The sequence below is a fragment of the Aureobasidium subglaciale genome (genome assembly GCF_000721755.1).
Source record: "Aureobasidium subglaciale EXF-2481 unplaced genomic scaffold scaffold_8, whole genome shotgun sequence".
Classification (NCBI taxonomy): Eukaryota; Fungi; Ascomycota; class Dothideomycetes; order Dothideales; family Saccotheciaceae; genus Aureobasidium; species Aureobasidium subglaciale.
In genome coordinates, this window is record NW_013566987.1 from 897,026 (window position 1) to 924,112 (window position 27,087).

General features: G+C 50.8%; 14 protein-coding genes across 14 annotated transcripts; 8 read left to right on the forward strand and 6 right to left on the reverse strand.

The window, feature by feature from the left end:
* Window positions 1–72: 72 nt before the first annotated feature.
* On the reverse strand, window positions 73–596 carry AUEXF2481DRAFT_64802 (uncharacterized protein; the record flags this gene model as incomplete). Its single annotated transcript, XM_013489191.1, has 4 exons — window positions 73–175; window positions 227–299; window positions 353–417; window positions 469–596. The coding sequence occupies 4 exons, from the start codon at window positions 594–596 to the stop codon at window positions 73–75; spliced, it is 369 nt and encodes a 122-aa protein (XP_013344645.1).
* Window positions 597–815: 219 nt separating this feature from the next.
* On the forward strand, window positions 816–1,958 carry AUEXF2481DRAFT_39372 (uncharacterized protein). Its single transcript, XM_013489161.1, has one exon. It carries the CDS (start codon window positions 1,126–1,128, stop codon window positions 1,708–1,710), a length of 585 nt encoding a protein of 194 aa, XP_013344615.1. The 5' UTR covers window positions 816–1,125; the 3' UTR covers window positions 1,711–1,958.
* A 1,247-nt stretch (window positions 1,959–3,205) lies between these two features.
* On the reverse strand, window positions 3,206–3,503 carry AUEXF2481DRAFT_4519 (uncharacterized protein; the record flags this gene model as incomplete). Its single annotated transcript, XM_013489019.1, has 2 exons — window positions 3,206–3,214; window positions 3,267–3,503. 2 exons carry the CDS (start codon window positions 3,501–3,503, stop codon window positions 3,206–3,208), a joined length of 246 nt encoding a protein of 81 aa, XP_013344473.1.
* Window positions 3,504–3,815: 312 nt separating this feature from the next.
* On the forward strand, window positions 3,816–6,383 carry AUEXF2481DRAFT_674064 (uncharacterized protein). The gene has a single exon (XM_013489317.1). It carries the CDS (start codon window positions 4,127–4,129, stop codon window positions 6,062–6,064), a length of 1,938 nt encoding a protein of 645 aa, XP_013344771.1. The 5' UTR covers window positions 3,816–4,126; the 3' UTR covers window positions 6,065–6,383.
* AUEXF2481DRAFT_64807 (uncharacterized protein) lies at window positions 6,153–7,109 on the reverse strand (the record flags this gene model as incomplete). The annotated part of the gene is made up of 2 exons (XM_013489192.1): window positions 6,153–6,377; window positions 6,429–7,109. 2 exons carry the CDS (start codon window positions 7,107–7,109, stop codon window positions 6,153–6,155), a joined length of 906 nt encoding a protein of 301 aa, XP_013344646.1.
* A 153-nt stretch (window positions 7,110–7,262) lies between these two features.
* Window positions 7,263–8,775, forward strand: AUEXF2481DRAFT_88372 (uncharacterized protein). Its single transcript, XM_013489239.1, has 2 exons — window positions 7,263–7,358; window positions 7,412–8,775. Exons 1-2 carry the CDS (start codon window positions 7,324–7,326, stop codon window positions 8,349–8,351), a joined length of 975 nt encoding a protein of 324 aa, XP_013344693.1. The 5' UTR covers window positions 7,263–7,323; the 3' UTR covers window positions 8,352–8,775.
* Window positions 8,776–9,145: 370 nt separating this feature from the next.
* AUEXF2481DRAFT_674882 (uncharacterized protein) lies at window positions 9,146–12,088 on the reverse strand. The gene is made up of 4 exons (XM_013489318.1): window positions 11,462–12,088; window positions 11,374–11,401; window positions 9,813–11,316; window positions 9,146–9,741 (listed from the first exon to the last, which is right to left on the reverse strand). Exons 1-4 carry the CDS (start codon window positions 11,777–11,779, stop codon window positions 9,396–9,398), a joined length of 2,196 nt encoding a protein of 731 aa, XP_013344772.1. The 5' UTR covers window positions 11,780–12,088; the 3' UTR covers window positions 9,146–9,395.
* Window positions 12,089–14,451: 2,363 nt separating this feature from the next.
* Window positions 14,452–15,227, forward strand: AUEXF2481DRAFT_675547 (uncharacterized protein). Its single transcript, XM_013489319.1, has one exon. The coding sequence runs from the start codon at window positions 14,651–14,653 to the stop codon at window positions 15,083–15,085; it is 435 nt and encodes a 144-aa protein (XP_013344773.1). The 5' UTR covers window positions 14,452–14,650; the 3' UTR covers window positions 15,086–15,227.
* Window positions 15,228–15,627: 400 nt separating this feature from the next.
* Window positions 15,628–17,818, reverse strand: AUEXF2481DRAFT_28982 (uncharacterized protein; the record flags this gene model as incomplete). The annotated part of the gene is made up of 2 exons (XM_013489074.1): window positions 15,628–15,765; window positions 15,818–17,818. The coding sequence occupies 2 exons, from the start codon at window positions 17,816–17,818 to the stop codon at window positions 15,628–15,630; spliced, it is 2,139 nt and encodes a 712-aa protein (XP_013344528.1).
* A 313-nt stretch (window positions 17,819–18,131) lies between these two features.
* On the forward strand, window positions 18,132–19,805 carry AUEXF2481DRAFT_39383 (uncharacterized protein). The gene has a single exon (XM_013489162.1). It carries the CDS (start codon window positions 18,563–18,565, stop codon window positions 19,697–19,699), a length of 1,137 nt encoding a protein of 378 aa, XP_013344616.1. The 5' UTR covers window positions 18,132–18,562; the 3' UTR covers window positions 19,700–19,805.
* A 138-nt stretch (window positions 19,806–19,943) lies between these two features.
* On the forward strand, window positions 19,944–21,835 carry AUEXF2481DRAFT_28984 (uncharacterized protein; the record flags this gene model as incomplete). Its single annotated transcript, XM_013489075.1, has 5 exons — window positions 19,944–20,353; window positions 20,434–20,501; window positions 20,531–20,674; window positions 20,727–20,771; window positions 20,823–21,835. The coding sequence occupies 5 exons, from the start codon at window positions 19,944–19,946 to the stop codon at window positions 21,833–21,835; spliced, it is 1,680 nt and encodes a 559-aa protein (XP_013344529.1).
* Window positions 21,792–23,882, reverse strand: AUEXF2481DRAFT_107658 (uncharacterized protein). The gene is made up of 3 exons (XM_013489320.1): window positions 23,461–23,882; window positions 22,262–23,404; window positions 21,792–22,212 (listed from the first exon to the last, which is right to left on the reverse strand). The coding sequence occupies exons 1-3, from the start codon at window positions 23,683–23,685 to the stop codon at window positions 21,952–21,954; spliced, it is 1,629 nt and encodes a 542-aa protein (XP_013344774.1). The 5' UTR covers window positions 23,686–23,882; the 3' UTR covers window positions 21,792–21,951.
* A 152-nt stretch (window positions 23,883–24,034) lies between these two features.
* Window positions 24,035–25,278, forward strand: AUEXF2481DRAFT_675623 (uncharacterized protein). The gene has a single exon (XM_013489321.1). The coding sequence runs from the start codon at window positions 24,264–24,266 to the stop codon at window positions 25,059–25,061; it is 798 nt and encodes a 265-aa protein (XP_013344775.1). The 5' UTR covers window positions 24,035–24,263; the 3' UTR covers window positions 25,062–25,278.
* Window positions 25,279–25,591: 313 nt separating this feature from the next.
* Window positions 25,592–26,622, forward strand: AUEXF2481DRAFT_4528 (uncharacterized protein; the record flags this gene model as incomplete). Its single annotated transcript, XM_013489020.1, has 3 exons — window positions 25,592–26,285; window positions 26,338–26,516; window positions 26,569–26,622. The coding sequence occupies 3 exons, from the start codon at window positions 25,592–25,594 to the stop codon at window positions 26,620–26,622; spliced, it is 927 nt and encodes a 308-aa protein (XP_013344474.1).
* Between the last annotated feature and the right edge of the window lie 465 nt (window positions 26,623–27,087).

The following is a 27,087-nucleotide window of genomic DNA, read 5'->3' on the forward strand; positions in this document are numbered from 1 at the left end:
CAAGATGTTCTTCAGATCTCTAAGGAATTGCTGGAGATATCTACGCTTTTTTCTTTATCGAGATGGAGACATTTAAGCTCTCTTGCCGTTGATGGCCTTGAGCTCAACATCGAAGATGAGGGCAGACTTGGGAGGGATGGCATTTGGGAAGCCACGGTCGCCGTAGCCGAAGTCGCTAGATGAGGGTCAGTTGGAGCAATGTGGATGAGGCAATGGAAGGGTTTACCTGGTGATGTAAAGGGTGGCCTTCTCGCCAAGGGACATGCCCTTGTCGCCGTTGCAGATGCCCTGGTCCCAGCCTGGTCGGCGTTAGCTCTCCGCTGAGAAAGTGGTTGGCAAAAGTGATGCTTACCCTGGATGACTCTGCCAGTACCAATGGGGACGTCAAAGTCACCACGGCCAACCGAGGAGTCGAACCTAGATATGTCAGAGACGAAAGCTTTGACTGGGAGACTGATGTCGACTCACTGCTTGCCCTTGGTCTTGTTATCGGCTCCCTCGCCAAGCCAGCCAGTGTACTCCATGGTGACGTTGTCGCCCTTCTTGGGGTAAGTGGCGCCGTCGCCCTGCTTGATGGTCTGCTTCTCGACACTCATGTTGATTGCTGTAGAATGGAAAGAGTTTCTAAGGAATTGAGGGGTCTGTCTTGGTCTGATGGAAGAGAGGATGGAAGTAGGAACACGGGGAGGCATTGTAATGTGTGGTTGTGCGAGGGGCAGACTTGAGCTTCGGCGGGGCCCTTACGCAGCTTCACTTTTCTTGGCTCAATTACCTCTCTTGGAAGCAGCTCCTTCCTTTCCCGGCCTCACCGTCTCCTCATCCTCACTAAACGATCGGCCGGAGAGACCCTTGCATGCTCACAGCCTCACATGCTGCCTTGGCATAGGACTGCAAGACTTGACCAAGACAATCGTGCATCTCAACAAAGGCTCTATAGACCGAATCCCCTTGTGCTGTTCATCGAGTAGTCATCCTGGCTGACGTCTCACAAACTGCAATAACTCAGCGAGAGCACCTCCCTCCTGCACATACAAAGCAGTTCTAGTGAGACAACTGCATTAAGCACCGCTGATCGAAGCAGTCACTTCTTGTTCATCCTCGGTCGACGTCTCGAATACCACATTCATGGCGAGTGCCACGTCACCGACCATCTACTTCGGATATGGAAGCAACCTTTGGCAGCATCAAATGCACATGAGATGTCCAACCTCTGAGTATCTTGGTATCGCACGTCTCGACAACTACCGCTGGATGATCAACGATCGCGGCTACGCAAACGTCGTCCAGGTCGAACCAAGTTCCTCCGCCGAGCCATCCTACTCGAACGTCGTATACGGCCTCGTCTACTCGCTACAGCCCTCCGATGAAGAAGACCTCGATATGAACGAGGGCGTCCCATTCGCGTACACCAAGGAGAACCTGCCAGTCTCGTTCTGGCCCAAGGAGAAAGAGGGTGAATCCATCGATCCTCACAAACATGCAAAGAAGCAGGACATGCTCGTCTACATCGATCGTGAGCGCCTTGTAGACGACAAGCCTAAGCACGAGTATATCTATCGCATGAACATGGGCATACACGATGCTCTCAAGGAAGGTGTCCCTGAAGACTACGTGCAAGAGGTCATGCGCAAGTTCATTCCTCCTGAGCATGACGATGAGGTCCGCGGTCAGGCAATGCAGCAAGCTCTAGCCTTCAAGGATGAAAGATGAGATGCCAGGGCCCTCAGTTCACCGTCGACACTTTCTTCGATGTTCAAGCATGAATCCATTGTTCTTCGATGTTCAAGCATGAATCCATCATTCTCCGAAGACAGTGCAACCGCACCAAGAAAACGCGAACCTGATTCTTCTACAAGCTCGTAATTCGCTAGCCGATCTCCCCGGTACTGACAATCATACTTGTAGCCGCAAGATAGATCACTAAGAAGGCGCAAGCCACTCGAGTAATTGCTCTCATTACACTCTCGTTAGATCGCCTCATGTGCACCTCTGTCGCAATACTCGTTTCGTACCAGATACCAGATACCAGATCAGATCATCAGCCACAGTATCGCGGCATAGTCACAGTGATAGCGCCGTCGTCCTTTAGCAAGTCTCTCAAGTAGAGGCTCATGTACACGTAAGCTCGTATTCACATTCAGAATGTTTCGGAGAACCCAAGTGGGTCTCTGTAAACGCTGCCTGACTAGCCATTTTGTTCGGTACACTTTGTCAAAGAGGGACTCATTCGGCGAACAGCTCCTTCGACATGTGTCTCTTTTTTCCGGTCTCAGGAGTCAGGCGTACAAAGGTCGCCGGCACCAGGAAAGAGAAAAATAGCGAGATTAAGAACCAGACAAAGCACCAAATGTCTCGGACTGCCGTCGTGGAGTTTGTCGGAAGTTCGGGACTTTGCGACTCGCGCAGTTAAACTCGTGTGGTCCAACTTGTGTGGTACTCTAACGGCGTCCCGCTGAAAGGTTGTTTTACATCTTCTCTTGTTCTTGGGTCTTGTTTCCGAGAATGCATGTGATTATGAGGTTCTGGATCCCGGCACTGATGCTTGGTTCTGAATGTGCCTCATGTTGGACTGGGTCCTGCGGAGCGATTGCGAGCAATATCTGTAGGTCGGGGCTAGAATTCCTATTTTGAATTGTCGAAGTTGCTGTCTAATGGCTTCAACAAAGCTCTGATAATGTGAAGCAAGAGATTCACTTGAGTGTGGAAATGGAATATTGACCGACCCTACTCTACACAAGCCCAAGATTATCATACTACATGCAAGATATATTCTTGATGCTCGAGGGTGTATTTAAGAGCGACAGTGAAGCTTTATGGTCGGGACAAGGGAAAGTTTGTGGATTTGATTATAGAGACAGGGTCACCCACGGAACACATCTAACTACGGAAAAAATGAATCTGGCTTATGCCTATACTGGCAATGATAAGACTGCATGATTAATTCAAGCGTGAACGCAGAGAGAATGTTGTCCTCTGACGGAACAACCTGGCTTGGATATCACGATTCGGGTCTGGGAGGGCACAGTTGTGCTACTGACTTATATGGAATGTTAGCAGATCATGATAATGCAGAAACGAGAAATGATCAAGGCAATTTCTAGGCAAGACTAGGAGTGAGGCAGATCAGACGTACCTGATGAGATTTTTGGTTGCGTGAACGGCGAAGTGAGAGTATGGCTGCATACTACTCTGGGAAGCAGTATGCTCATGCGGTCTAGACTTCAGTGAGAAACAGCTCGACAGACATGGGTTATGAATACACCAACATCGGGAATGGCTTTCTCGGCAACCACGATTCTTCTTTCCAGATCTTCCAGCTTCTTGAGAGTGATTTGCTGGTGCAAGTGCAGCTGCTCCCTGTGCTCATGCTTGAGAATCTTGAACTCCTTGTCAAGTTCATGATGCCAAGGGTACAAGACGGCGGTCTGGAAGCCCAAGGCCGATATGGCGACAGTGAAGTTGAGATAAGGGAGCCACAAACGGGCGACGGGACCGAGAACCATATTTTGAGGTGATAGAGGAGATATGAAGGTGGTGGAGGAGTAAAACGAGAGAATGTGATGTAAGATGGATAGTGGAATGAGAAGAGTGAAAGTTGGATGGCTTCTTGCAAAAAGAGTGGAAGAGGAAGGTAACCTAAAGGAAGGCAACGTCGAACATGCAGTCCCGAGGTGAGTCAAGGAAGGAAACGGAAAGAAAACAATACAGGGATTCGATCACGCGACACGATCAGAGCTGAGAGGCTTGATTGATGTCTCTGCTCGGTCCACAACTGATGAGGATCGAATCCGCTCGCAACATGTTGGCATCATGTATGCTCGAAAAGCCAGTGCTCTTGTATTCACCTACCGATATTCGCGATGATATGAGGACGGCCTGAACCAACACTCGAGTTGTTCGATGGTTTTTGAATAAATAAAGGAAGAAAGTACCTAAATGGTTCCGGGCTGGCCGAGGGTCGGAAGGCGCCGCGCGTCACAAACGATTGAGGGGCCGAGACTCATCAACGCTCAAGTGACCTGAAGACATCAACTCTCGACCAGACAGACGGGGCGGCATATTGCTATCCTCCTGTTGACACTGCAATCGAAATGTATCCAACGAGCGCTTCCATCAAGCTGCCAAGATGATTCTGTCCATCTCGATGCCAAAAGGCGGCCGCTTTCTTCGCAAACCAGACTTCCTCAGGTCTCGACAAGTCGACGAAATCGCCTCTACGAATTCAAAGATACCTCTGGAATTGGACGAGCTGTTAGAAAGTGTCGCAGAAGAGCAGGAACCAGACCTCGGTGATCTGAACAAAGCACTCGGCGCGCTGGTCGACATATTCCCCGACGTGCAACCTGATGTCTTTCGAGAGATGCTTCTGAGCCTCAGCAATGAAAGCAGACTAGAGGTTGTGACTGAACAACTGCTGAGGAACGGAGCCCAATACATTCAAGGACGTTACAGGAAGAAGCCAAAGGACGACGACACGACACAGACACGCCGCCTGGATGCTCTTCCCAAGGACGACACTTTTCGGAGCGACAAGTACAAGCGTGTCGTCAAGGACACCATGTATAACGAGTTCAAAAGTCTAAGTCACTCGTCCATACGCGCCGTTCTGGCCGAGCACAACTACTCATACACCCTCGCTCGCCCGACACTGCAACACCTCTCTTCCAAATCATGGAGGGCAACCATTTCCACCTTCTTCACGAGGAAACGTCCCGCCACTTCCGATCCTGACCTCCACCCTCACGTGGAGTGGCTACCCAACTCTTCTGAACCCTCGAACTTGTTGCCCTACCTCAAGCGAACAGGTTGCTTAGAACTGGACCAAGAGTTGTACCGTGTATACATCGCGCCCGTCTTGGTGCGACAGAACCAGGAACGACTGGACAAGGATGAGATTCTGGCAAAAGAGATCAACGAGACCGAGGCCGAAGAAGCCAATGCTCTCTTTGACTGCGAGTGCTGCTTTACTTCCTACCCTTTCGAGTACATATCTACGTGTGACACCCATGCTGGCCATATTATCTGTTTCCGGTGCATAAAGCTTGCTGCCAACGAGGCTCTATACGGCCAAGGATGGGCAAGAAGCATCGACATGGCAAAGTCCTCTTTACGATGTCTGGCTCCCTCCGTCCCCGAATGTCAAGGATCCATTGCTCCACAGCTTGTCCGAAGAGCCTTGTGCACGGAGAAAGACGGCACCACCAACTGGCAGAAGTTCCAGGAGCGTGTGACCTCGGAGAATCTGGTCAAGAGCCAGCTGCCTCTGTTGAGATGCCTTTTCTGTCCCTATGCCGAACTTGATGAGCCGACTGGCATGAGGTTCAAGGATCCGATGACCTTGACTGCTCATCTCGTTCACATGCCTATGGACCCACTGAAATCGTTGATTGCAGTGCTATTTATTTTGGTCTATCCGCTGCTATGGGTTGTGCTATACCCTCTTCTGGTTCTGGTTGCTGTGCTCGACGAGCCGACCCACGCTTGTGTTCAGGCATCTCGGACCCGCACGGTCCGCCGAAGAAGAGGTCTGCGATTCACTTGCCAGTCTCGGACATGTGGAAAAAGTTCGTGCACAAATTGCGGCAGTCTATGGTCAGATCCCCATACCTGCAACGAAGACTCTCTACAATCGCTTCGGCAGGCCATCGAGGCTGCCACAACAAGCAGCATAAAGCGAACTTGCCCGAAATGCAATCTCAGCTTTGTGAAGTCGAGCGGCTGCAACAAACTTGTGTGCAACTGTGGATACACAATGTGTTATGTTTGTCGTCAGGAGATTGGAAGGGAAGGTTACGGGCATTTCTGTCAACACTTCAGAGCACTTGGTGGTCGTTGTGCAGAGTGTGATCGATGCGATCTGTACGTTGTTGAAGATGAGGAAGGCACCATTCGAAGAGCCGCGATCGAGGCGGAGAAGCACTGGCTGGAGCGGGAAGGAAAAAGTAAAGATATTGACGACAAGCTTGGAGCTGTGGTCAAGGATGTCCTTGCCAGCGCCACGGGTGGGAAGCGATGTGATTATGATGCATGGCTAGATTTCTTCATGGCGATTGTTTTGGAGTGAGATATGGATGGATGGCGTCAGGACATGAGAGATACCCCTTTCAAGCATGGCCTCTCGGAAGCAGGCATTTCGTTTACTATTATTTTAATCAAGGCTTAGAGACGAAGAACTTGTGCTTCTTCAGCTGATCCAGAGAAAGCGGTTTGGCAGATGACGTGTCGAATGAATTGTCCGTCTTTGATGTGAGGAAATAGACCTTGTCGATGCCAGTGCTCTCGATGAATGACAACACTTTTGAGAAATTCAAGCCTACCTGACTGGTGGCGTGGCTGTCGTCGGAAAGAGCGAAACGACCTCCCTTCTTGATGAATTCCTACTACATATCAGCACTAGCACACAAGAGATGGGAATCGATACACCGGACCTTGCAAACCTCAGCCTTGGGATATGGCTCAGACATGCCCTTCCTGATGGCACTAGAGTTGAGCTCGAGGATTCCACCGTAGCCAGCGACATAGTCGAGATTCCTGACAATCTTCTCCCAGACTGCTGGCATGGTGGTCCAGTCACGCTCAGGATCATCACTCTTCAGTCTGATGAGATCGAAGTGGCCAACAAGAGGAGGGTTCAGAGACTTGAGCATATCATATTGCTCGTCAAAGAAGGCAGCAAAGACATCTTCATCAGATCCACCAGCAATGTTTCTAGCCTCATAGTACATATCGTGATCATAGTCAATTGGTTTGGTATGAACATGATGTATACTACCGACGAAGAAGTCAAACTTGTAGCGGCTGAGCAAGTCTTTGATGATGGTATGAGTTGAAGGACGGATCCACTCGCATTCGAAACCGATCAAGATGTTGATCTGCGAAGCGTATTTCTCACGCAAGCGCAAGGCTTCGGGATAGTAGGCATCAAACATTTCGACGAGTTTCTTCGCATCGACTTCTTCAGGGTACAGGTCAGCGGCATCTCGTGGCATGTGTTCTGTCAAAGCAAAAGCGTCCATATTGAGGGAGATGGCCTGCTGGACCATTTCCTCGAGAGTACATGTTGCATGAGCACAGAACTGCCCCGAGTGAGAGTGGTGAGAATGCGGCATGTTGACGGTATAAAGAAGGGTAAATTGGATTATGAGAAAGCACGATGAGGACTTCCTGGAATGGCCTTCATATGAGAGGCTTGGCGGTGGGTCAGAGGGGCTGAAGGCTAACGGGAAGGGTCCAGGAGCTCTCACATGCTGCGAATCTACCATCCAACGAGTCGACGTTCACCTTTACGAAACCACACCTTCTTCATCACAAGCAGCCGTCATCATGGACAAGTTCGCAGCATTCGGAAAGAACATTGGGTAATGCCGGACGAACACTTCTAATGGGAAAACACGGAGCTTACTTTCGGCAGTGCATCCTTCACACCCTTCGCAGCTCGCACCCAACAATATGTCAAGGAGCAGTTTGGCCAGACCGAGGACAAGACGGAGCTTCCCCCAGACTACATCGAGCTTGAGAAGCGCGTTGATGCCTTGAAGCTTGTCCACCAAAAGCTGCTTTCCGTTACATCGCAGTACACCAACGAGGCCTACGACTACCCACCCAACATCCGCGAGTCCTTCACCGACCTGTCCAAGAACGTCAGCGAGAAGGTCCAGCTCTTGTCTCGCGCCACCACCACGGCCGAAGCTCAGGCAGCCTTGACCGCCACTCCCCAAGCAAAGCCTCAACCCAAGACCTTCAACCACGCCATCGCACGTGCCTCGTTGGCTGGCAGTCAGTTGTTGCACCAGAGCGACGTTCGTGGCGCGGGTGCCGACGACTCGCTTGCACAGGCTCTCGAGAAGTATGCCGTTGCTGAGGAGAGAGTTGGCGAGGCCCGTCTGACCCAGGACGAGCGCATCCAACAGCGCTTCCTCGCAGGCTGGAGCGCCACCCTCAACACCAACCTGCAGTTCGCTCAGCGCGCCCGCAAGAACGTCGAGAACGCCCGCCTTAACCTCGATGCCACGAAGGCCCGCGTCAAGGGCATCGCAAACCCCTTCAACAGCAACAAGGCCCAATCCCACAGCGAGGAGAACTACACGGAAGCTCAACGCGCTGAGATCGAGAAGGCCGAAGACGACTTTGTCAACCAGACCGAGGAAGCTGTGGGCGTCATGAAGAACGTCCTCGACACACCCGAGCCCCTCAAGAACCTGGCCGAGTTGATCGCCGCCCAACTCGACTTTCACAAGAGAGCCTACGAGATTCTGTCAGAGCTGGCTCCAGAGGTTGACCAGCTGCAGCTCGATCAGGAGGTATCGCCTGCCCGCTCCATCCCTCCCTCAATCCAAGTCACCCAATTCTGATCCCCGTTTCAGGCCAATTACCGCAGAGCCCGCGACTCTGCCTAATTCAACTCCAACAAACTAGCTTCCTCCTCTTTTCTGAACCTCCTCAATTCCTCTGATGCTCTAGTCTCACTACCTTCCGCCTCTACTATCCCTGCTTCTCCACCCTTTTCTTGTTCGTCCGATGTTTTCTTCTTTTCTTGCAAGCTCCGCTTCTGGATACCACTTTCAAATTCAATCAATTCAATACAAACATACGGCTCCAGCCTTGCTTCCCGTGCCGAGATCAAGAAGAGTGCACAGATCGAATGCCCACGTTTTTCCCACGGGCCTCCTTCTCGACGCCAAGCTTTTCCCTCGTTCGTATCCCTGCTTGTTGTATATTACAACGACGCTCGGGCTACACAAGAGTAAAGTCCCCCAAAGCCAAGAAGTGTATTGTGCATTTACCCGCTTCTTGAAACAGATGCTTTCTTTGCTTGTCCCGCAAACAGGTCTCACTCTGCAACGAAAGATAGATGGGCCTCTGGTGTTTGTGTTACAACGACTTGCATCGGATTGAGAAGTGCAGAGGAGAAGCAAGGGAGAGCCTTGATCTCAGTGTCTCAGTATGGTCCGAGCCGCTGCTGTTCCCGCGGGATGACAAGGCGTGCATCGTGGTGATTCCTTTTGCCATGCTACCTATCGATGCTTGCTATCTTGCATCTGAGCAAGTCATCGGAGGTGTGCCATTTCCTGCACTGCACGGCTCAAGTCTCAAATTTGTCACTCTACATTGTTCTCACGTGTTGCATTGATACAGACCCTGGACGGCACCACCGGGCTGGGTTTCAACGATGTAAGTCTGCCTCTGATGAGCTGGATCCCGCGGTCAGCCGCCCAGCTGGAGCAATACAATGATACGCAGATACGGTGTTGAGTTGTTCGATAAGGGCTTGATCCCCAACATACTGCTTTTAGATGATTAATGCATATGTATCTATATCCTCCTTTTAAGTGCAGTTGTGCTCAGTGCTCACATTGAGCCACCCGACCCCCGATATTCATCCTCGTGGTCTTGGATTAGGGCCAATTCATTTCCGGACTGCTCTCCCAGGGCATACTTCCAGGAGCTTCGAGGTCAAATGGATCCGAGTTGTCCGTGCCTCCTTGACTGCCCGTACCCCCCTGACTACCCGTGCCATTCTTGGAATCAGTATCGTCGAGTTGCAACGCCTTGAACAGTCCCTTCATGTCTCGTAGATCCGATTGCACATTATCCTGTGGCACTCTTGCGCGGTAGTCGATGAACTCGCGAACGGCTTGAAGGATGGGGTAGTAGCCTTCGTCATTGGGAAGCCACCAACGCATGACATCGACGCCCCAGACGCCAGTCATACGTTGTCGTAGAGCGGCAGGGTAAATGTAGCTATTTCGCACAACCTCTTGTCAGCATGGAGATCCTCTTATGTGTCATATTGAAACGTCTGGTCCACTTACCCGCATTGCTCGATTTGTGCGTACTTGTTGCGGCACCACATTGTGTGTCGTTGATCCTTTGGCATGCAAGCTGCAGCCATACCCAGACTTGCCTGAGCGCCCAAAATCATGGCTGTGGACTCCTCGCCGCAATACTGTAGCGCCTCAAACATCTTGCACACCTTGAATGCCGTTGCTGCAACCTCTTCTCCGCCTATCGTGGGGTCGAATTGAGCAACCTGGGACTTGAAGAGCAGATGGATGGCCCAGAAGTCGATCAGAATGAAGTTCCAGGTAAAAAGCTCTCCTGCCCACAGGAATTCGGGATCCGTCGAGCCAACCACATTGTCCCACTCTCCTGTTGGTGCATTAGGGAATTCCTTGACGTATGTCCGCGTGTCCTTGAAGGCAAGCTCCAGCTCATGAGCATAACTTTCCAGCTCAACATTCAGTTTTCCCATGTCTGTAATGAGCTCCATACTTGGCCCTTCTGTCGTGCCTCGCGAGAACAATAGAGAGATATCCGTAGCCAACAGCCTCGATCGTGCGAACTTCTCCTCAAATAGCGATCCCAGGTCACGAGGCTTGTCCCTAGCCTGTCGAACATAGAACTCCATGCACGCCACATGCCAGTCACGGGACAGGACCATTCCGTAGCCATGCATGAATCCTGCGAAAAGGTCGAATCGAATGTACCACGAAATGATCTTGCGGTGTGTTTCGCTTTGCATGATTGTTTGTGGTGTGAACAACTCGGTGAGAATCTCGTAAGCAGCCCGTTGGTGACCCATGAGGTTGACCCAATCTCCCAGAAACTCCTCGAAAGTAGCGAGCTGCAGGATGGTGAGCAAAGTAGCTACAGTATGCCGCGGACTCCTCTCCAGTGATTGACGGAGCAAAGAGACTGATTTGTTGTAGTAGCCTAGGAAACTCTGAAGCTTGCCACTAGGCTTCATTAGTGTATGGTGATAGGCGGAAAAGGCAGTTATGGCGTATAGGAGCGGTTCATATCCCAAGGCAATCTCCAGAAATGTGGTTTTCAGAAAATCACCGCTGTCGTATTTCATAGCATAGTGCTGATGCGTAAGTTTCTCCCTGAAATAAGTGATGTAGAATTTGATATCTTTTGGCAGATGCGTCCACTTGCTGTTGGGTGGCGGTTTAGTTTTGAGCGACTTTCTTGAGCTTTGGCGGGGTATTTGTGTGCGTGTGTTAGGACGAGCTGAGGCAATTGAGCTATCTGTCGTCGCGGGGCTTTTGATCAGAGGACTCTGATCTCTCGAATTGGAAGATGCGTCGGACAATTTGCGGTCATCCTTGGAGCATAAGCTTGAAGTGACCTCTTCTAATTCTTCGTCGTCCGGAATAGCAGGGAGCTTATCGGCTTCGTAATTGTCATCTTCTTCACCAGACGAGTTCGAGGCTTCGCCAGCGGAGCCCTTGTTCCTGTAGCTTTTCGAAGGCTTCGACGATGAGCCTGTCGTGGGTTCCGGATAGTGACAATCACGTTTGCCCTTGCGACATCCTATAAGACACTCGATAAGCATACTGTCAAAAAGTGCGTATAAAGCCATGTACTCACTATCACAGATTGGATGAGCTTCGTCACACTACGCAGTTACAAGTCAGAAACACTCTCCACTTCATTGATACATCGATATCAATCTCACCTTGACTCGACGTTGCCTGCAAGTGAAACAACCGCTCCTTGTCCTTCGGTGCTTGACGTGATCTGCGTTTGTGATAGATCGCCTTTTCCCACCACGAGATCCTCCTTGTTGCGATACAGATCCTCTATTTGGGTCTTCTATGTCAGAGTAGCTGTTCAAGTTCTCGTGGGAGATAGTCGGAATCTGGTAGAGTCTTGGAACGTAACCATCTGGCATCAGTACTCCTTCTGGTATCATCCCTTCCGGTGGTATTATGGGTTGTCCATCAGGATAGTATCCAGCACCCATTGAGTTCATGGAATAGTAGTGGTTGTCCATGTTTCAGTCAGTTTCGCGATTGTTTGAGGTGATGGAGTGGACAAAACCAGGCATCTAACATGGAAAGCACCTTTCTTTCTTCCCTGGAAGTGTAGGAGAACAGGAATTGGTGGTGTGTGGTAGGTAGTCCAAAAGAACCAGCAGAACAAGATCTAGTATTTGGCTGATTATGCAGCAGGGACCTCAGGCAGCCCTGTATGCTAACGTGATGGTTAAATTGTTCGATAGGGTTCCTGAATGAGAGGATAGCACAGTGGATCCGGAGAGCTTCAGATCTAGAATAAGTGGTCCGGTCTGATTACGCCCGTAGGATGATGCGTGAGCCAAGGCGGGAGTTTGTCCACAAGCAAAGTAGGCCAGACTATACTTGTTGCAAGTGTAAACAAATCGGCGAAGGAAAGAGCTGCTGACTCCGGCTGAGATGGACCGACCACCGATATTAATTGGATGCGGGGATGCGAATTCCAGCACCGTGGCCAAGGAATGGTCTCAGCGTACGGACAAGATCAGAGCTAAGAAATGAATGGTAAAAGCTGAGTGGTATCAAGAGCCGAGGCGTAGCGTATTCATTCGAACAGTTGGAGGAAGAAAAGTCCTTGGAAGAAAAGGAAGGCTGGAGCTAGCTGAGATTGAACCAATCCCGTGTCCAGGTTTTTGTTTGGCAACGAAAAGATGTGTGCTGGTGATGTGTCGGACCTTGACGCACTACACGGCAGGGATGCACTGATGATCGTGGTCTGTACTTGATGACGGATAATGGCCACACAACCCGGACGATGATCTGCAGGACAGATGAGTACTCCCTAAAGGTGCTGAAGTCGGCGTCACACAGTGGTTGGGGCTGTTGCGCACGATGTGAAGGAAGAGAAAGGATGTTTGGGCGTGTAAAGTGAGACCAGCAAGGAAACGCTTGATGCAAGCCTCCCTCCTCTTCTTGTGCGAGGAGAAAAGAGGCACGATTTAGCGCAGACTGTATGCAGGAAAGCCCCGTTTCAGATGTCAACTGTTTTCGAGCTCTTGGTCCTTGAAGGAACGGGAAAGAAAGAGCTTCCGGAGCATCATGGCCAAACGGCTTGATCGACTTGATGGCGCATTTCTGGAGCTTGGACGTGGAGCCGGGGAGATTTCTTGATGAACGACCACAACCGCCTCCTCCAAGGCAACTTCCGACGTCCATGACTGCTGGTGGAGAAGAAACCTACCGTGCCAATTTAGCTTTTTGCGACAGGACACGCCGGCCCCAGTCGGTGTGTCGCTGCAGCTGCACTTTTCTTGTAGATGCAACACGCCCCACCCGTCCAGGAGTAGACAATCTAGTAGCCTTCCCACCACGCGTGGATCAAGGGTAGCAATTCGCAATGCTTGCAGCTACCGTACACCTACAGTAGGCTGATCCCCTGAGCACCTCGGACCGGACACGCCGGCTAGATACTACTTACCGCTGACGGCCTGCTGTCATTGAGACTACCTTTCGGATGATTTATCGCCTGTTGCGGCTGATTGGAGTCCGCCTGAATCGCGTCGCTCTTCGTAACCACGAATCAATCTCGCTGAGGGTACGACAGCCAGCGTGTTCCTCCACAGAGTGTGGCCTCGGCCGCGCATGTGAAAGCAATTTAAAACTACCCCGACAGCCGAAAGATGCTACAGCATAGGCATGTACTTGACGTTTACGTGAATACGATCCGGGCCCAAGGACACCCAAATGCTCCGTGCTAGACAACGGATTTGGACGTGAACGTTAAGCTTGCACATGTCTCATATATATCGACGCTCTTAGCATCATCAGTGGACCATCGATGCGAATCCGATCCTTCTACTCCTGATAGGGTGGCCTCCGAAGAGATGCTTGAGTCAGCGTCTTTTTCGATGCTTCCGTGTGAGGTGACGTGACGGTCAGGTCAAAGTCCAAGGACTTAAGCCGTCCGTCGATGTTTGGGCCACGCGCCGCTTTACTGGAAATACCCGGCGAGACTACGCATCCTTCAAAGGAGCCAATCCTTGTTTTTGGAGATCCTCAGCCACAGCACAGTGTTACTTTCTCCCCGTTCATGGTCGGTGGTATATCAATCTCTGAATCTCGTTGATACGGCAGTTGAGTGTGCTTCATTTCCCTGATGTGGCAGGTGGCTTTGCATCAAGCGCACAAGCTCCCGCGAGTGTAGCGGGTCGCACACGTGCAGTGACAAGGGCTAAAACCTTCTTTCTAAAACACCGCCGCATCAAAAGATCTTGGGATAGCTTTGCTGATTCGAGAGAAGTGTCGTTCGAGAACAACGGCATGTCTCCGCAACCATCCGTTCCTCTGCTTGACACTTGCCTGTCTGTCGGCTTCTCATCGAAGGCTCGGTCTCGAGCCTGATTGCACGCTGCCAGTCAATAGGACCGATGTTGCTTGTGCATGCAGTCACAATAGCCACAGCAATAGCGCTGCATCTAGAGATATTAGGGGGACGAATTGCATGAAGAACCATTTTTTCCCTTGCGGGACCCAAACTTTGCAATTATCTGATTGGTCTGGGTGCATAATTGTTTTCCGTTGAGATCACTTCTCGCAGTCGCACCAGTCAAAGTAAAGGAGGACGATCTGAGCTCTCCACTAAACACCTGAGGGGCTCGGCGGTGATCGTAGAGCCATCATTGATGGGATTATTATACGATTGCGCAAAGATGCCCAATATGCTGCTGTAGATCCCGCACGAACTACCAGACAGAGCCACGTTTCCAACTGGTCCATGTCCCTTTAGCCGCTGCTGAAAAGAACGCCTCTTACAACTTGCAAGCGTCGATCAGGAAAGATCATCCACCTTGACATGGCAAGTACCATGGTTCTCTAGTCTCAGCTGGAGGAATGTTCTACGAAGCTAAAAGATGCACCAGTGTCAATCACGATTGACCTTGAGCTGGCTCAGCCTCGGGGAGGTCCAGGTCTCAACATGTACCTTGCTCGTCGGCATGCGCGTTTTCAGCAAATGCATTCAAACTGTGTCTCAGATCAGTGAAAGATGTGCGTCAGGGGACGTTTCTCGTGATATGGTCACTGCATGGTGCTGGACGAGATTATTCTCATGTTCTCGTTTCATGGTGATACAAGAGAGCTGTCCGCCGGTGAGATACAGCAGCAAATCACTGCTTCAGAGAGATGCTTGTTTAGGAACAGATCCTGATACGGTCACTATGTCGTGGGGCGATGGGTGTCAGTTGGTGCATCAATGTGACAGCTTGGTAAGGACCTCCTGCATGATGCTCACGTTCTTCTGCCTCCGAATGCAAACCCACAGCTGCACATCTTGTTGGTGTCACTAGTGCTACATTGGTACGCCGTATTTAATGCCAGGCCAATGGGTAACGCCGTACAGACGGCCTTCATGGATGCTTAAGCTTCCGAATCAAGCAGCATGACTCGGCGCTCAAGCCCTCGGACGACACAATAGTGAGCGAGACTGCAAGAAACGAGAGGCAGAAACCTCCCGAGTACGGTTTCGTGATATTTGACTAGCTACCTATGATTTTCTCCTAACCACCTTTTGTGCCAGGACCAATTCGGTGCTGGCAATGCTATAGAATCCGGAAGAAGACAAACTGTAGCGATGATAGCTGGCCATGATCGTGCCGCCAGTGATGAATATGATAAGGGAAGCGCCAGCACAAAAAAATGCAACGCTCAAACGCCGATGATATGCATGATGGACATTAAGGAAAGGAAATTCGTAGACGTGTCGTTGGTGATGGTCGGAAGTAATATATGACATCCGGGAGCATGAACATGAGCGATAGTTGTGGCTGTCTGGCAACGGTTGCCTTTTGTGTCCTCGTTTGAGACGGAGTTGTTGCTAAATGCGAGTGAATCAGAAGGTGGCGGGAGCCTCGGGAATTGGAGTCACTGCAGCGTTAGGTGCAATATCTGTGTCGTCAATTGGCTTTTCCTTCTCGTCGACGCCTTGTCCTCTGCACAGAGGACACGAGTTTCGACCTTTGGTGAGCCACTGTGGGGTAAATCAGTAAGCAGTCAGAGCATGATTCACAAAATCAACATACCTGATCTATACACTCTTTGTGGAACAGATGGTTACACTTTACGAGACGTCTTGCTTCTTCGTCTTGCTCGAAGTCGCAGAGACATACCAGACAACGCTGCTCGGAGGTCAGGTTGATGCTGTCCTCGCCTTCGAGTGCAACAGCAACAAGAGATCCCCGAACATTCTCAATCCTAAAAATACCCGGAGCGTCGGCAACATCTTGCTCGCTAGCCACAGGGGGTTTAGCAGGACCCAGAAGAGCCGATAACAACATCATATCTTCATAGGTTGGCGAGTCGGTATAAAGACTTGGTGTTGTGATGATCGGATGATTCTCTGGATAACTGCCACCGAGAACATAAATAATCCAACTACGAGTACTTTCGCCAGGTGCGGTGTCAGGCTCCACGAAACCGTTACGGCGCGACGAGTAACCTCGATGGCCATAATCAGACTCGCTAAGTCGACGTGGACGGCTTGGACGTGGTCTTAGTGGTACGTCTTCGTCTGTGGTCTCGAGAGTGGTAGTTGTAGTGGTAGTACGGATGATGCTCTCACGACGATCTGAGTAATTTGAATTCGAGCGACTAGACGGAGGACGTTCGGGCATACGGGCAGCAGAGTTGGCGGAACTGACGCGAGAAAGAGTGGGAGTCAGTGGCGGGCGAGCGGTGGCTGTAGAGCGAGCGTGGATGTGATCGGGGGTCGGTGTATGACGCTGGGCATCGTATGCGGCAGGGAAGTTGGACAGACCCCCCATGGAAGCGCGCCGGCGATGACTGAAACGATGAGTTGGCGTAGGGTCCAAAATATGATCGATGCTGTCGTTTTCGCCATTGAAGGGTGACCTGGGCAGAGTTGACAAGGCGTCAAGGAATGGAGGCATTGCAGCATCTTGGGCGCCACTTGCACTGGTCTGATTTACTGAGCGGATACCCACTATTATTACAGGTACCATACGTCCATCGGGACCGGTTGGCTGGGCAGAGTGTGAAGCGTCGGCGTCCCTAGATCCATCTCTGGCGGGAGCGGTGCCGAAGCGAAACATACGGAAGAAGTTGAGCGGCGCGTTGGCCGATGTCTGGCCACCTTGGCGAAGAGCTGATGCCAAACGACCACTCTCTAGAGATTGTAGGAAGTTGCTAAAGGTGCCATCACCACTCACACTATGGGCCTCTGCGATGGCCTCTTGGTCGCCGTCAAGCAGAGTGGCAGCTGTAGTTGCAGCCGCTACCGATAGTATGCGGGAGATCAAGGCGGTATTGTCTTCTCCACCTCTTGTCAGGCCTTCACCTTCGCTTCTCGGTCTCGTGGAGGGGGCGCCCAGCAAAGAAGAGTCCCGCGATGCAGCCGGCAACCAAGTTTGTGATGAGTCGAAGTCTACAGTGGGTCCAGAATCAGGCGATTCAGATGGGAGGAGCCTTGGTGTCAGGAGAGGGGTTCTTGTGGGCCGTTCAGAACGCAGGGCAGAGATACGATCAGCAAGAGAGGTCGGAAGACGGAAACTCGAACGAGAGGACGGAGTGTGTGAAGCGGGATCCGAAGTAGCGAGATCGAGATTAAGCTCGAAGTTATCGAAGTTGAGTTCGACATGCGGATAAGCATATCCAAAGTCGTCGGTGCGTGAGCGAGACATCTGAGCAGGGCGCGAGAAGGGTGAATGGCGAGAGCCGAAGTTGTGAAGCGAAGTGCGAGCACGATGTAGGCGTGAAGGACGCTGCGGGCTAGAGAGTACAGGTTCGGCTTGATCGGAGCTATGATTGGAAGAGCGGAGCATCTGTGAGAGTCTATGGATGGACGACGAGCGAGCGGCACGCGGTCGTGGCCCTGGCCTTGTCGACGGTCGACGTGACGAAGAATGTGGGCGGCTGTCATGGTCGCTGTTGGCGGGGACCTCTCTTTGGGCCAGGAGCGAGGACGTGGGTAGTGAACGGCGCCAGAGAGACTCGCGACGAGGTTGGTGGCCATCGGTAGGCCTCGTGGGCGGCGAAGGCGTCGCTGAGGACGCGGCCTGACCCATGGCGGGAAGGGGAAACGGAGATGAATAGATCAGTAGAGAGCAGCGCTTGTCGACGGCGAGGGGGTGGTTCGGATGGATACGGCGGACGGGAGCAATGGAGACGAGGACGAAGAAGCGAGTCGTCGAGCAGTCGCAGGACGAGGCCGTGGTGCATCGACGACAGGCCTGAATCCAGGCTGACCACTTGTACCAATCCCGCTACCGCTACGCTACCGCTACCGCTGAGAGATGCGATACGTCTTGGCAGAGGTTCGGATGTCTCCCGCCCGCCGAACCTAATCCACCATGGACATAATATTGCTTCGACTCCCGTTTCAATTTCTCCTGCACCTATCGATAGCCATAGCTGCAGCTTGCACTCGTCGTTTGTCCATATTTCTTCTGACATCCAACGCCCATATCGACTCGACCTCCTGCAGCACGGTCCCGCTCTCAAACAGACTAGCATCAGCAGCAGCTTCCCGCGCTCTCGTGCAGATCCATCATCCATGTCAGGAAAACCTGCCGCTAAGCTTCAGCCCTGCCCCGACTCTGCAACTGCAATTGCTTGCTGAGCGCGCTTGCTGCCCTGATTGTTCACCACTCTATTCGTGCAAGCTGTCTGCCCAAGCCACCCCTCGGCCTCAACTTCTGAACTCCGTAAAACACGGGATACCGTATACTTGTCTCGTCCTGGGACACGTCACACTGTACAAACAGTAGTGCTGCGTACCTTTTCCCTACCTTTTTTACAACTCCCCCACAATGCCACCGACAGCCCATCACTTCACTCCGGCGTACCCTTTGCATGAGCCTCAGCATTCTTTTCGTAGCAAACAGTATGCTCCTCCCAGGAAGCGAAAAAGACTAACAGATCCCGACGATGAGAGCGACGACTCTGACACACACCTTGATCCACTCGAGCCCTCGGTGCAATCTCACGACATCAACGATCCTTACCGTGTTGCCGGATGGCCTGAAAACTTCCCTTTGCCTGGATCTTCGTTTCCTCATGCCCCTGCTGTCAAACCAAAGACGCGCCAACCATCGTCAAACAATCTTCAAAAGGAACTAGCGGCTCTTAAACCTCCGTTGTATGTTCCACCTCCTGGCGAGCAAGATACTACATCATCACTACGCCGACATCATTTGAGCGTGCTCACTACCGTCTTGCACACTAGCCTTCTCAAGCATGACTTTGTACGTGCCGGCAGGGCATGGGGCATGATCCTGCGTACCGATATTCTTGGCCGGCCATTGGATGTGCGTACGCATGGTCGATGGGGCATTGGTGCGGAGATCTTGATGCGTAAATTCTCGTGTGGAAAGACTCATCAAGACCAACCTCGTAATGCGTCAACGATCAGTGACGAGGGATTCGAGGCGGCGAAAGACTACTATGAGCGCTTGATCTTACAGTTTCCTTACCAGAAGACCAATCCGCATGCTATATCATCCCTGACTTTCTATCCTGCAATGTTCGGTCTCTGCATCTACGAGATCCAACAAAGGTGCAAATCGGCCATCGGATGTGTTCAGAACACGCCATCAGACGTGGACAACTCAGATTCGGATTTGGCGCTCAGTTCAGACCCGGATGAAGAAATCTCGGCTATCAAACATTCCGAGTTGGAGTCAGCGGCGAGTCTTGCAGCTCGCATGGACGAGTTGATGTTGTCCCCACCTTTCGACACGATACCATCACTCTTACAATTAAGAGCATCTGTAGCTCTATGGCTAGTCGATCTTTACACGACGACCGCTAAGACAGACGACGACGATGACGACGATGAAAACAAGGAGCGTGTCTCAGCGGAGCGTGCCCGAGCCAAAAAGTGTTTAGATAGGATGAAGGCTGCAGGCGTGACTGCGCCAGCGATGATTGTAGATGTGTTGGATTGAAAATATAGCGATATACCCCAGCGTTGAGTTTTTGATTAGTTAGATAGGTGGTTGATCTATACCCCTAGAATATATACCGAGACAAATTTCGTCCGTGCTTCCAATTCTCCAGTTCCCGATTTTGCAGTCGACTTGACGTGCACTTGATGTCCAAAAAGCACTTGTTCTCATACTGTTACAGATTTCCTGGATCTATCCTCTCGCTTCACGTTGTTTCAGAGGACCATACCTAGGTAATTGGAGCATGCAGCCACGCCGCGCCCTTTTCACGGTTGCCGCTACCTCTAGATTTGTAACCCAGAGGTCGAACTTCAGCACTACAACATCACCAAGATCTACCAGACTAATAAGCAAGTCGCCTACAACGCACGCGACTCGACGTAGTTATCTGCCAGCAATTCGTGGATTTGCTTCCGTGTCTGGCCATAACGACTTCTTGAACCAGCACAACCTTGCTGTTAAGGACCTATCGGCACGCGTCGCCGCATTTCACTCGAACAAACAAAAGTTTCGTATTTCCCATGGATCGACCAACAGCACTCGACAATCATCAAAGGGACCTTATGTGCTTGATGTGAGCGCTCTGAACAAGGTCTTGAGTGTCGATATCGATAGAAAAATCGCATATGTCGAGCCCAACGTGGCAATGGATAGGTAAATAATCACCGTGGTTCTCGAGATATATCCAATCTTGTTCCGGAGATCCAACCAGATCTGATTCGGATTATCTGCAGACTCGTTGAGGCGACTCTCCCATATGGTCTTGTCCCTCCGGTGGTTATGGAGTTTCCCGGCATCACAGGTAAGTCTCGATTACTATTCACAGACCAGTACTGACAGTAGAATCAGCTGGAGGAGGCTATGCAGGCACAGCGGGCGAAAGTTCGAGCTTCAAGCATGGCTTCTTTAACAACACTATCGATTCCGTCGAGATGATCCTCGCAACCGGTGAAGTCGTCAAATGCTCTCCAACCAGTATGCAACAGTGTACTCGTAGACGGACCTCATGAAGACTAATATTGTGCAGAAAGATCGGATCTCTTCTACGGGGCGGCTGGTGCGGTCGGTAGTTGTGAGATAGCATCCCTAGCCTTTCTTGTGCTCCATGACTAACGATATGTAGTTGGAGTCACTACCCTGATGGAGATTCGTCTTGAACCCGCAAAGAAGTTTGTTGAGACAACTTACCACCCAGTCACCGATATGAAGGATGCGATTGCGGTCCTTGAGAAAGCCACAGCAGATCATAGTTTCGATTACGTCGATGGCATCATGTTCTCCAAGACTCAAGGAGCTGTCGTTACAGGGCATATGACCGATACCCCTTCTTCGACGATCCCTGTGCAGACCTTCAGCTCTGCATGGGATCCTTGGTTCTATCAACACGTGCAGAGTCAGATTTCCAAATCTGGAACAGAGCCTGTTGTGGAAGCAGTGCCACTTCCCGAATACCTTTTCCGTTACGACCGTGGCGGATTCTGGGTTGGCGACATGGCTTTCAAGTACTTCAATTTCCCATACAACAAGTTCACTCGCTGGTTTCTGGATGACTTTACTCATACGCGTATGATGTACACGGCACTACACGCTTCAGGCGAATCGAAACGATGCATCATTCAAGACTTGGCTCTCCCCTACTCCACAGCTGAGAAATTCGTCGACTACACATCTTCCGAACTGGACATCTTTCCCCTGTGGCTATGTCCCCTGAAGAGAACAGAACAACCCACCATGCACCCTTACACCCGCGAAGACAAGGAACTAATGCTAAATATTGGCGTTTGGGGCTTCGGACCCAACAACCGCGCAGAATTCGTCAAAGCAAACAGAAACCTCGAAGCCAAATTACGCAAGCTCGGCGGCATGAAATGGTTGTACGCTCAGACCTATTACACAGAGAACGAGTTCTGGGAGCAGTTTGACCGTAAGTGGTATGATGAGCTAAGGGAAAAGTATGGTGCTACCAACCTGCCAAGTGTTTATGACAAGGTCAAGGCGCCACCAGAGAAGGCGCCTGCTCCTAAAAAATTTCTTGAGAAGTGGCCTTGGGCTGGCTTTTTCGGTATCTGGAAGGCTATCCAATCCAAGACGTATCTGCAAGCTAGAAGTGCGGCATGGAGACAATGGGTCAAGTAGTCATTGATCGTCGATCTTTGATGAAAGCAGTGGAAAATCATGTTTCAATGTTGGTTGTGAATACACAAAGGGGTTCAGACATTAAAGACTAGAAGCTGCAAATAACCCGTAGACCCTTAGATTTCCTGCTTCTCTTCCATACCGTGAGGGCTACCGTTGGAAGATGATGGAGTGTGCTCGTCGGAACCTCTTTGGTGCTCGGCAAGGTGTTGATGCCATTCGGTTTGCTCATACGAGAAAGTATGTTCGCCACCTTTGCCATACCAGAGAGGCTCCTTATTGGCAACTTTGACCACACTAAACCATGGACTTGAGGTCTGCGAGGCTTGGTGAAATAAGACGTCAACTTCTTCCAGACAACGACATCCAGTCTCGGGCTAAATTTGGTTAGCAACAGAAAGCCAAATTCGGCATAGATTGGCTTACATAGAGAAGATAGATGACGGGGACGATAGCAGCGTTCATGACGGCGAATATGACATATGTACGATAACCAATGTGGTGGAATGCAATAGGTGTAATAAGCACGACAATAAAATTCGAGAGCCAATTGCCAGCAGTCGACAAGGCATTGGCAGGTCCTCTGATAGCCAGAGGGGTCAGTTCCACAGCCCATAACCACGACATGCCTTGCCATCCAATAGCGAAGAAAGTATTGTAGACAAAGATGAACACGACCATGACGATATGTGTGGTACTGGTGTCGAGATACCCCATGACTGTGAGAATGATGAGCGAGATGGACATGCCAGCTGCACCGAACATGGACAGAGTTCGTCTACCCCAGAAACGATCGATACCAATGACTGTGACAAAAGAGGCCAGGAAGAGCTCAGTTGCGCTACAGCCTGCGATTAATCGTGCCACCCACGGTGTGTAGCCTGTTTGCGTATTGAACAACAGAGCAAGGTATTGAGTGAACAGGTTGATGCCAGTCCACTGCTGCATGACCTGGAGCATAAAAGCAAGGATAGTACGATGCAGATATCTGTACTCATTCATCGAGAAGGCGGAGGAGAAGCCACCGCGAGCCATTTCGAGAATAGCATCCTTGATTTGAAGGAACTCTTGACGAACCTCCTCATCATCAGTGGTTGTGTCCGAGAGCGCAGAAAGAACGGTCAATGCCCCCTCTTCTCTACCAGTCAAGATGAGCCAGCGGGGCGACTCCGGCAGAAAAATTATAAGGGTGAATGCTAGCATCGCTGGTACAATTTGGAAGGCTGTGGCAATTCTCCATGAAGCCGAGCTGGGGGCGAGCCAGGCGAAGGCGAAATCAATCCAATAGGCCATAGCGACACCGAAGGCGATACAAGCTCCAGATGATACCATCAGCATAGTGCCGCGACGATGTGCACGAGTCGATTCCGCTTGCCACGCAGGTACAGCAGCAGTATTGAAACCATTTCCAAAGCCGGCGATAAATCTTCCAGCAACAAGTTGGCCATATGAGTAAGACGAGGCTTGAATCACCTTTCCGGTCGCCATGAGTACCAAGCCGAGCATGATCATCTGTCGACGGCCAAGATAGTTGCCGAGAAAGATGGCAATGATGGCACTCGCAAAACACTAGCACTTGGTCAGTGTCAGTCAGGTAGAGTAGGGGAACAGAGTCTATTTCGTACTCCAATGTTCCAGGTGGCATTCGTGATTCCTTGAATGATAGCAACATGACTATCGGAAGGCCGTCCAGCAGTATCAATCTCTGGAAATCGTTCTCTGAAGGTCGAAACCGTGAGAAGACCTCCGAAATCACTCTGACCATAGCCAAAAGCGACAAAGCAAAGTCCAGCTGCCAACGCAATGGCGGTCCGAAGACGCGAGCCTCTCAAGCCCAGATGTGAAGCCATTATGGATGTCCGATAGAATCAAGATGGAAGATCAGAACTTCACCAACCCCGTCCAAGAAAAGCAAGAGCGAAGGACGGGAGAAATACATCTTGGACATCTCCGACCCCAGCAAGCCTTCACGTCATGAACTGACAAGGACAGCAGTTCAGCGAGCAGTCCTGATGGTTCACAGAAATTGTACAGGGGTGTGAAGCGAATGATGATGAATCGTGGAACAACTTTGATCTCATCGGTGACCAGCGTTCGGATGTCGATCAAAGTGGAGCCAGCCAGATCCAAACTTTGACCGGTTTTGTCTACGGCACATGTCACCTTCCTGTCAACCAACGCTCCCGAGTCTTCGAGCTCAAATATTTTGGCTTGACCTAGGGCGCTATCTCCTTTGTCATTATACCTAGTATCTGAGGAGCTCTACTGCTCCCTCCATGTAGGAGATACATGCATAGACCACAAATCCCTTGCGTTGCACTTCTCCGGACTTTCTTGCACACTGACGAATAGCGCATGCAAGATTACGTCGATCTCGTCTGCCCTTTCCTCAACCCTAGGTGAATGCCGAACACACAAGACGACAACCATGCCGCTTCGATTCTGCCCATCGAATCGCAACTCAAGGTACCACAAATTTGTACCTAATCTATCTCCCACATTGCAACATCTCACGCATTCTGCAATCCCCTCGCCGGCTTCCACTCTGCAAGGGCACGCACTGTCAGCACGTCAACAAAGACAACATGAGTCTCATGGATTATTTCGGTACCTCCGAGCACTTTCTCACACATTCCACGTGAACGTGTGTGCGCTGCACCCAGAACGCCCATCACACTGGCCCGTCTGGGCCGCGCTTCGGACACAGCCATGTGTTACACAAGATCCTTCGAACGTTCAAGACTTGCCTAGTTTCCTTGTTGGATATGATAGCCACGTGCCAGTGTCTCGAGCAATCGAGCCACTGCCCACCACCTTCTACAGTGCGGTCGATTCCCTGCAGCCGCATTCTCCCATCCGGGTTCCCTCATTGTCTTACATTCTTGACCACTTCATCTCGACTCCAAGCAGGAACTCAAATGCACGCACCCGACGAATAGTGGTTGATCCTACACGCACTCCTAGTAGCAGCGTCAATGCGATTTATGTCTGGATCAGCTTAGCAACATCCCTTGCTTCAATCAGTCGTAAATTGTGTGAAGAAAGCTCATGCAGGCTTCAACGCACGAGGACTGTTTCAGCACATCATCTCACGCAGGATTCAACAGACGCTGCGTGGGGTGCTGCATTTTTATGGTGCGGCCTTGTAAGGCCATGGCCGTTATGGTCATGCATTTGCTCAAGGCAGAGTCCTATAACCGGTGGGGTAGTCCTCAAGGGACTATGATCTGTCACATTTTTCTCCAAAAATGCTCTGTGGAAATTCTTGTTTTCCTGAGATGCAATGACTTCGTCCTTTGTGGACCCTGCCACGGTGCGATCTAGTTTCTGCCGTCGGTCTACGTCTACAGCCAATCAACAGACATCGTTTGGGGAAGGTGCTGTATGCTGTGGAAGCCAGGAATCTCATGATCAACAACAACATCAACATACCCCACAGTCATCGTTCACTGACAGTAATACTCATCACCACTGGTTGGGTCAAGAAGTCCAGCCGAAGCGTGAGTTGGCGATTGATGCGGTCTCAAGGGTTCTCGTACTGATTAGACTTCAGCGTGGCCGATTTGGCCAAACAACACATGGACTACTCAAGCTGGTCCTGGCGCGCAGGGAAGTGAGCAATCTACCACAGCCTGGAACAACAATGTGTCACAAGCATATATGAGTTCTGCTCTGAGTGAAGAGGATTGTTTCCAGAACAATCAGTCAGCTATAGACAATTGGCTTCTTCAACGCTCTTGCCATGGCGTAAGTGACATGGCGAGCCAGCAAGCACCATGGAGCTTCCAACAACCTCATTCCGGATACAACATTGCACACCAGCACGGATATCAATACTACTCTCACGATGAACCGTCGTACGACAACGTGGGAGTCCAATACCCTGACACACAAGGAGGCCAGCCGGCAAGTTCAGCGGCAAACATGAGCCATTACGAAGTCACTTCTCCTGATGAAGCTCAGATGTGCGGAGAATACTATGCGGAGCAGCGCAACGATAGCTTCTGGCAATGGCCACAACAGATGCCTCATCCGAGTCAAATCCATCGTTCACTTCACGCAGATTCTGCTACTGGGGACTCTAGATATGGTTTCGAACCTGGTCGGGATTCATTCTTTAAGAAGCCGAGTCCGCCAATAGCTACACCACGCACCCAGATATCTCCGACCTCCTCTCACTGGGACATGGATGACAATGCCAGTTCCGTGACCACGAACATTGCGACACCAACAGACCTCATCCCCGATCCACCTACGGAACTGGTCGACCCGCCTGTCGAGGACATGAGCCCAAGCGACAAGACAATGGTACCACAGAGACGCAGTCTCAAAGATCCAAACCATCTATACATGCCGCGCTGGATTCGAGGAGATGGTAAACAACGCGAAGGCTGGTGCGGGCAATGTCGTCCTGGCAAATGGCTAAGTCTGAAGCGCAGTACCTATTGGTGTATGTGAGATGTCTACTTGAGCAGGAGGAAACATGCTAACTCAACTACCAGACCACAAGAACTTCTGTCATGGCATCACTGTCATGGGCACACCGTTTCCACGTCCGACTCGTACTCGAGCTTTGTTTGATGACAAAGGTTGGGAAGGGTTTTGTGGATCTTGCCGTAAATGGATCGTGCTGAATGGTGGCAAGAAAAGTCATACTTCCTGGTTCAGACATGCTTACAAGGTATGTTCATTTCTCGACTCACTGAGCTTGATTTCACACTGACGATCAACAGTGTGATCCCGCTGCTGTCGCTAGAAGCTCACCCTCCAGATCCTTCACCTACTGACATCTTCATGAGAGTCGACAGTACTTTCGTTAATTCGTTGCACCATTCTTGCTACCCTCTTCATCCTATATCCGAACTCAACTCACATCATCCCTCCATCCAAAACCCTCACCATCTTCACTCTTACTCCCTGGGCGGCCCTTTTGTATTTTCCGAGCTGGTTCATTTTGAAGTTGTTACTACATCGCTCACATCTTTCAACTCTATCTACTCTGATACTTGCCACCTCATAGTTTTTCGGTCATGAGTTTTCTCTTGCGTCTTGTTTGCAAACGCGAATGGAGAGGGCATTGAGCGAGAAGCATTTCATGGCGTTCTTTCCTCTAATCTCATTGTTTTGGTAGTTCTTCACCATGGCTCCTTTCTCTTCTATTTCGGCCTTTCCATTAAATGCCACTTTTTCTACTTTCCAGATACACGACATTACAAATCAATCGATTAGTACACGTGATTTGTCGCATCCTA

Coding starts and splice junctions, on each gene's coding strand:
- AUEXF2481DRAFT_88372 (XM_013489239.1), top strand. CDS start 7,324: ATGGACAAGTTCGCAGCATTCGGAAAGAACATTGG. Junction 7,359..7,411: donor GCATTCGGAAAGAACATTGG/GTAATGCCGGAC, acceptor TACTTTCGGCAG/TGCATCCTTCACACCCTTCG.
- AUEXF2481DRAFT_674064 (XM_013489317.1), top strand. CDS start 4,127: ATGATTCTGTCCATCTCGATGCCAAAAGGCGGCCGCTTTCTTCGCAAA.
- AUEXF2481DRAFT_674882 (XM_013489318.1), bottom strand. CDS start 11,779: ATGGACAACCACTACTATTCCATGAACTCAATGGGTGCTGGATACTAT. Junction 11,317..11,373: donor AGCTCATCCAATCTGTGATA/GTGAGTACATGG, acceptor AGTGTCTTATAG/GATGTCGCAAGGGCAAACGT. Junction 9,742..9,812: donor GCACAAATCGAGCAATGCGG/GTAAGTGGACCA, acceptor TGTGCGAAATAG/CTACATTTACCCTGCCGCTC.
- AUEXF2481DRAFT_39372 (XM_013489161.1), top strand. CDS start 1,126: ATGGCGAGTGCCACGTCACCGACCATCTACTTCGGATATGGAAGCAAC.
- AUEXF2481DRAFT_39383 (XM_013489162.1), top strand. CDS start 18,563: ATGCCACCGACAGCCCATCACTTCACTCCGGCGTACCCTTTGCATGAG.
- AUEXF2481DRAFT_675623 (XM_013489321.1), top strand. CDS start 24,264: ATGCCGCTTCGATTCTGCCCATCGAATCGCAACTCAAGGTACCACAAA.
- AUEXF2481DRAFT_107658 (XM_013489320.1), bottom strand. CDS start 23,685: ATGGCTTCACATCTGGGCTTGAGAGGCTCGCGTCTTCGGACCGCCATT. Junction 23,405..23,460: donor ATGCCACCTGGAACATTGGA/GTACGAAATAGA, acceptor ACCAAGTGCTAG/TGTTTTGCGAGTGCCATCAT. Junction 22,213..22,261: donor CCGTCATCTATCTTCTCTAT/GTAAGCCAATCT, acceptor AACCAAATTTAG/CCCGAGACTGGATGTCGTTG.
- AUEXF2481DRAFT_675547 (XM_013489319.1), top strand. CDS start 14,651: ATGCACCAGTGTCAATCACGATTGACCTTGAGCTGGCTCAGCCTCGGG.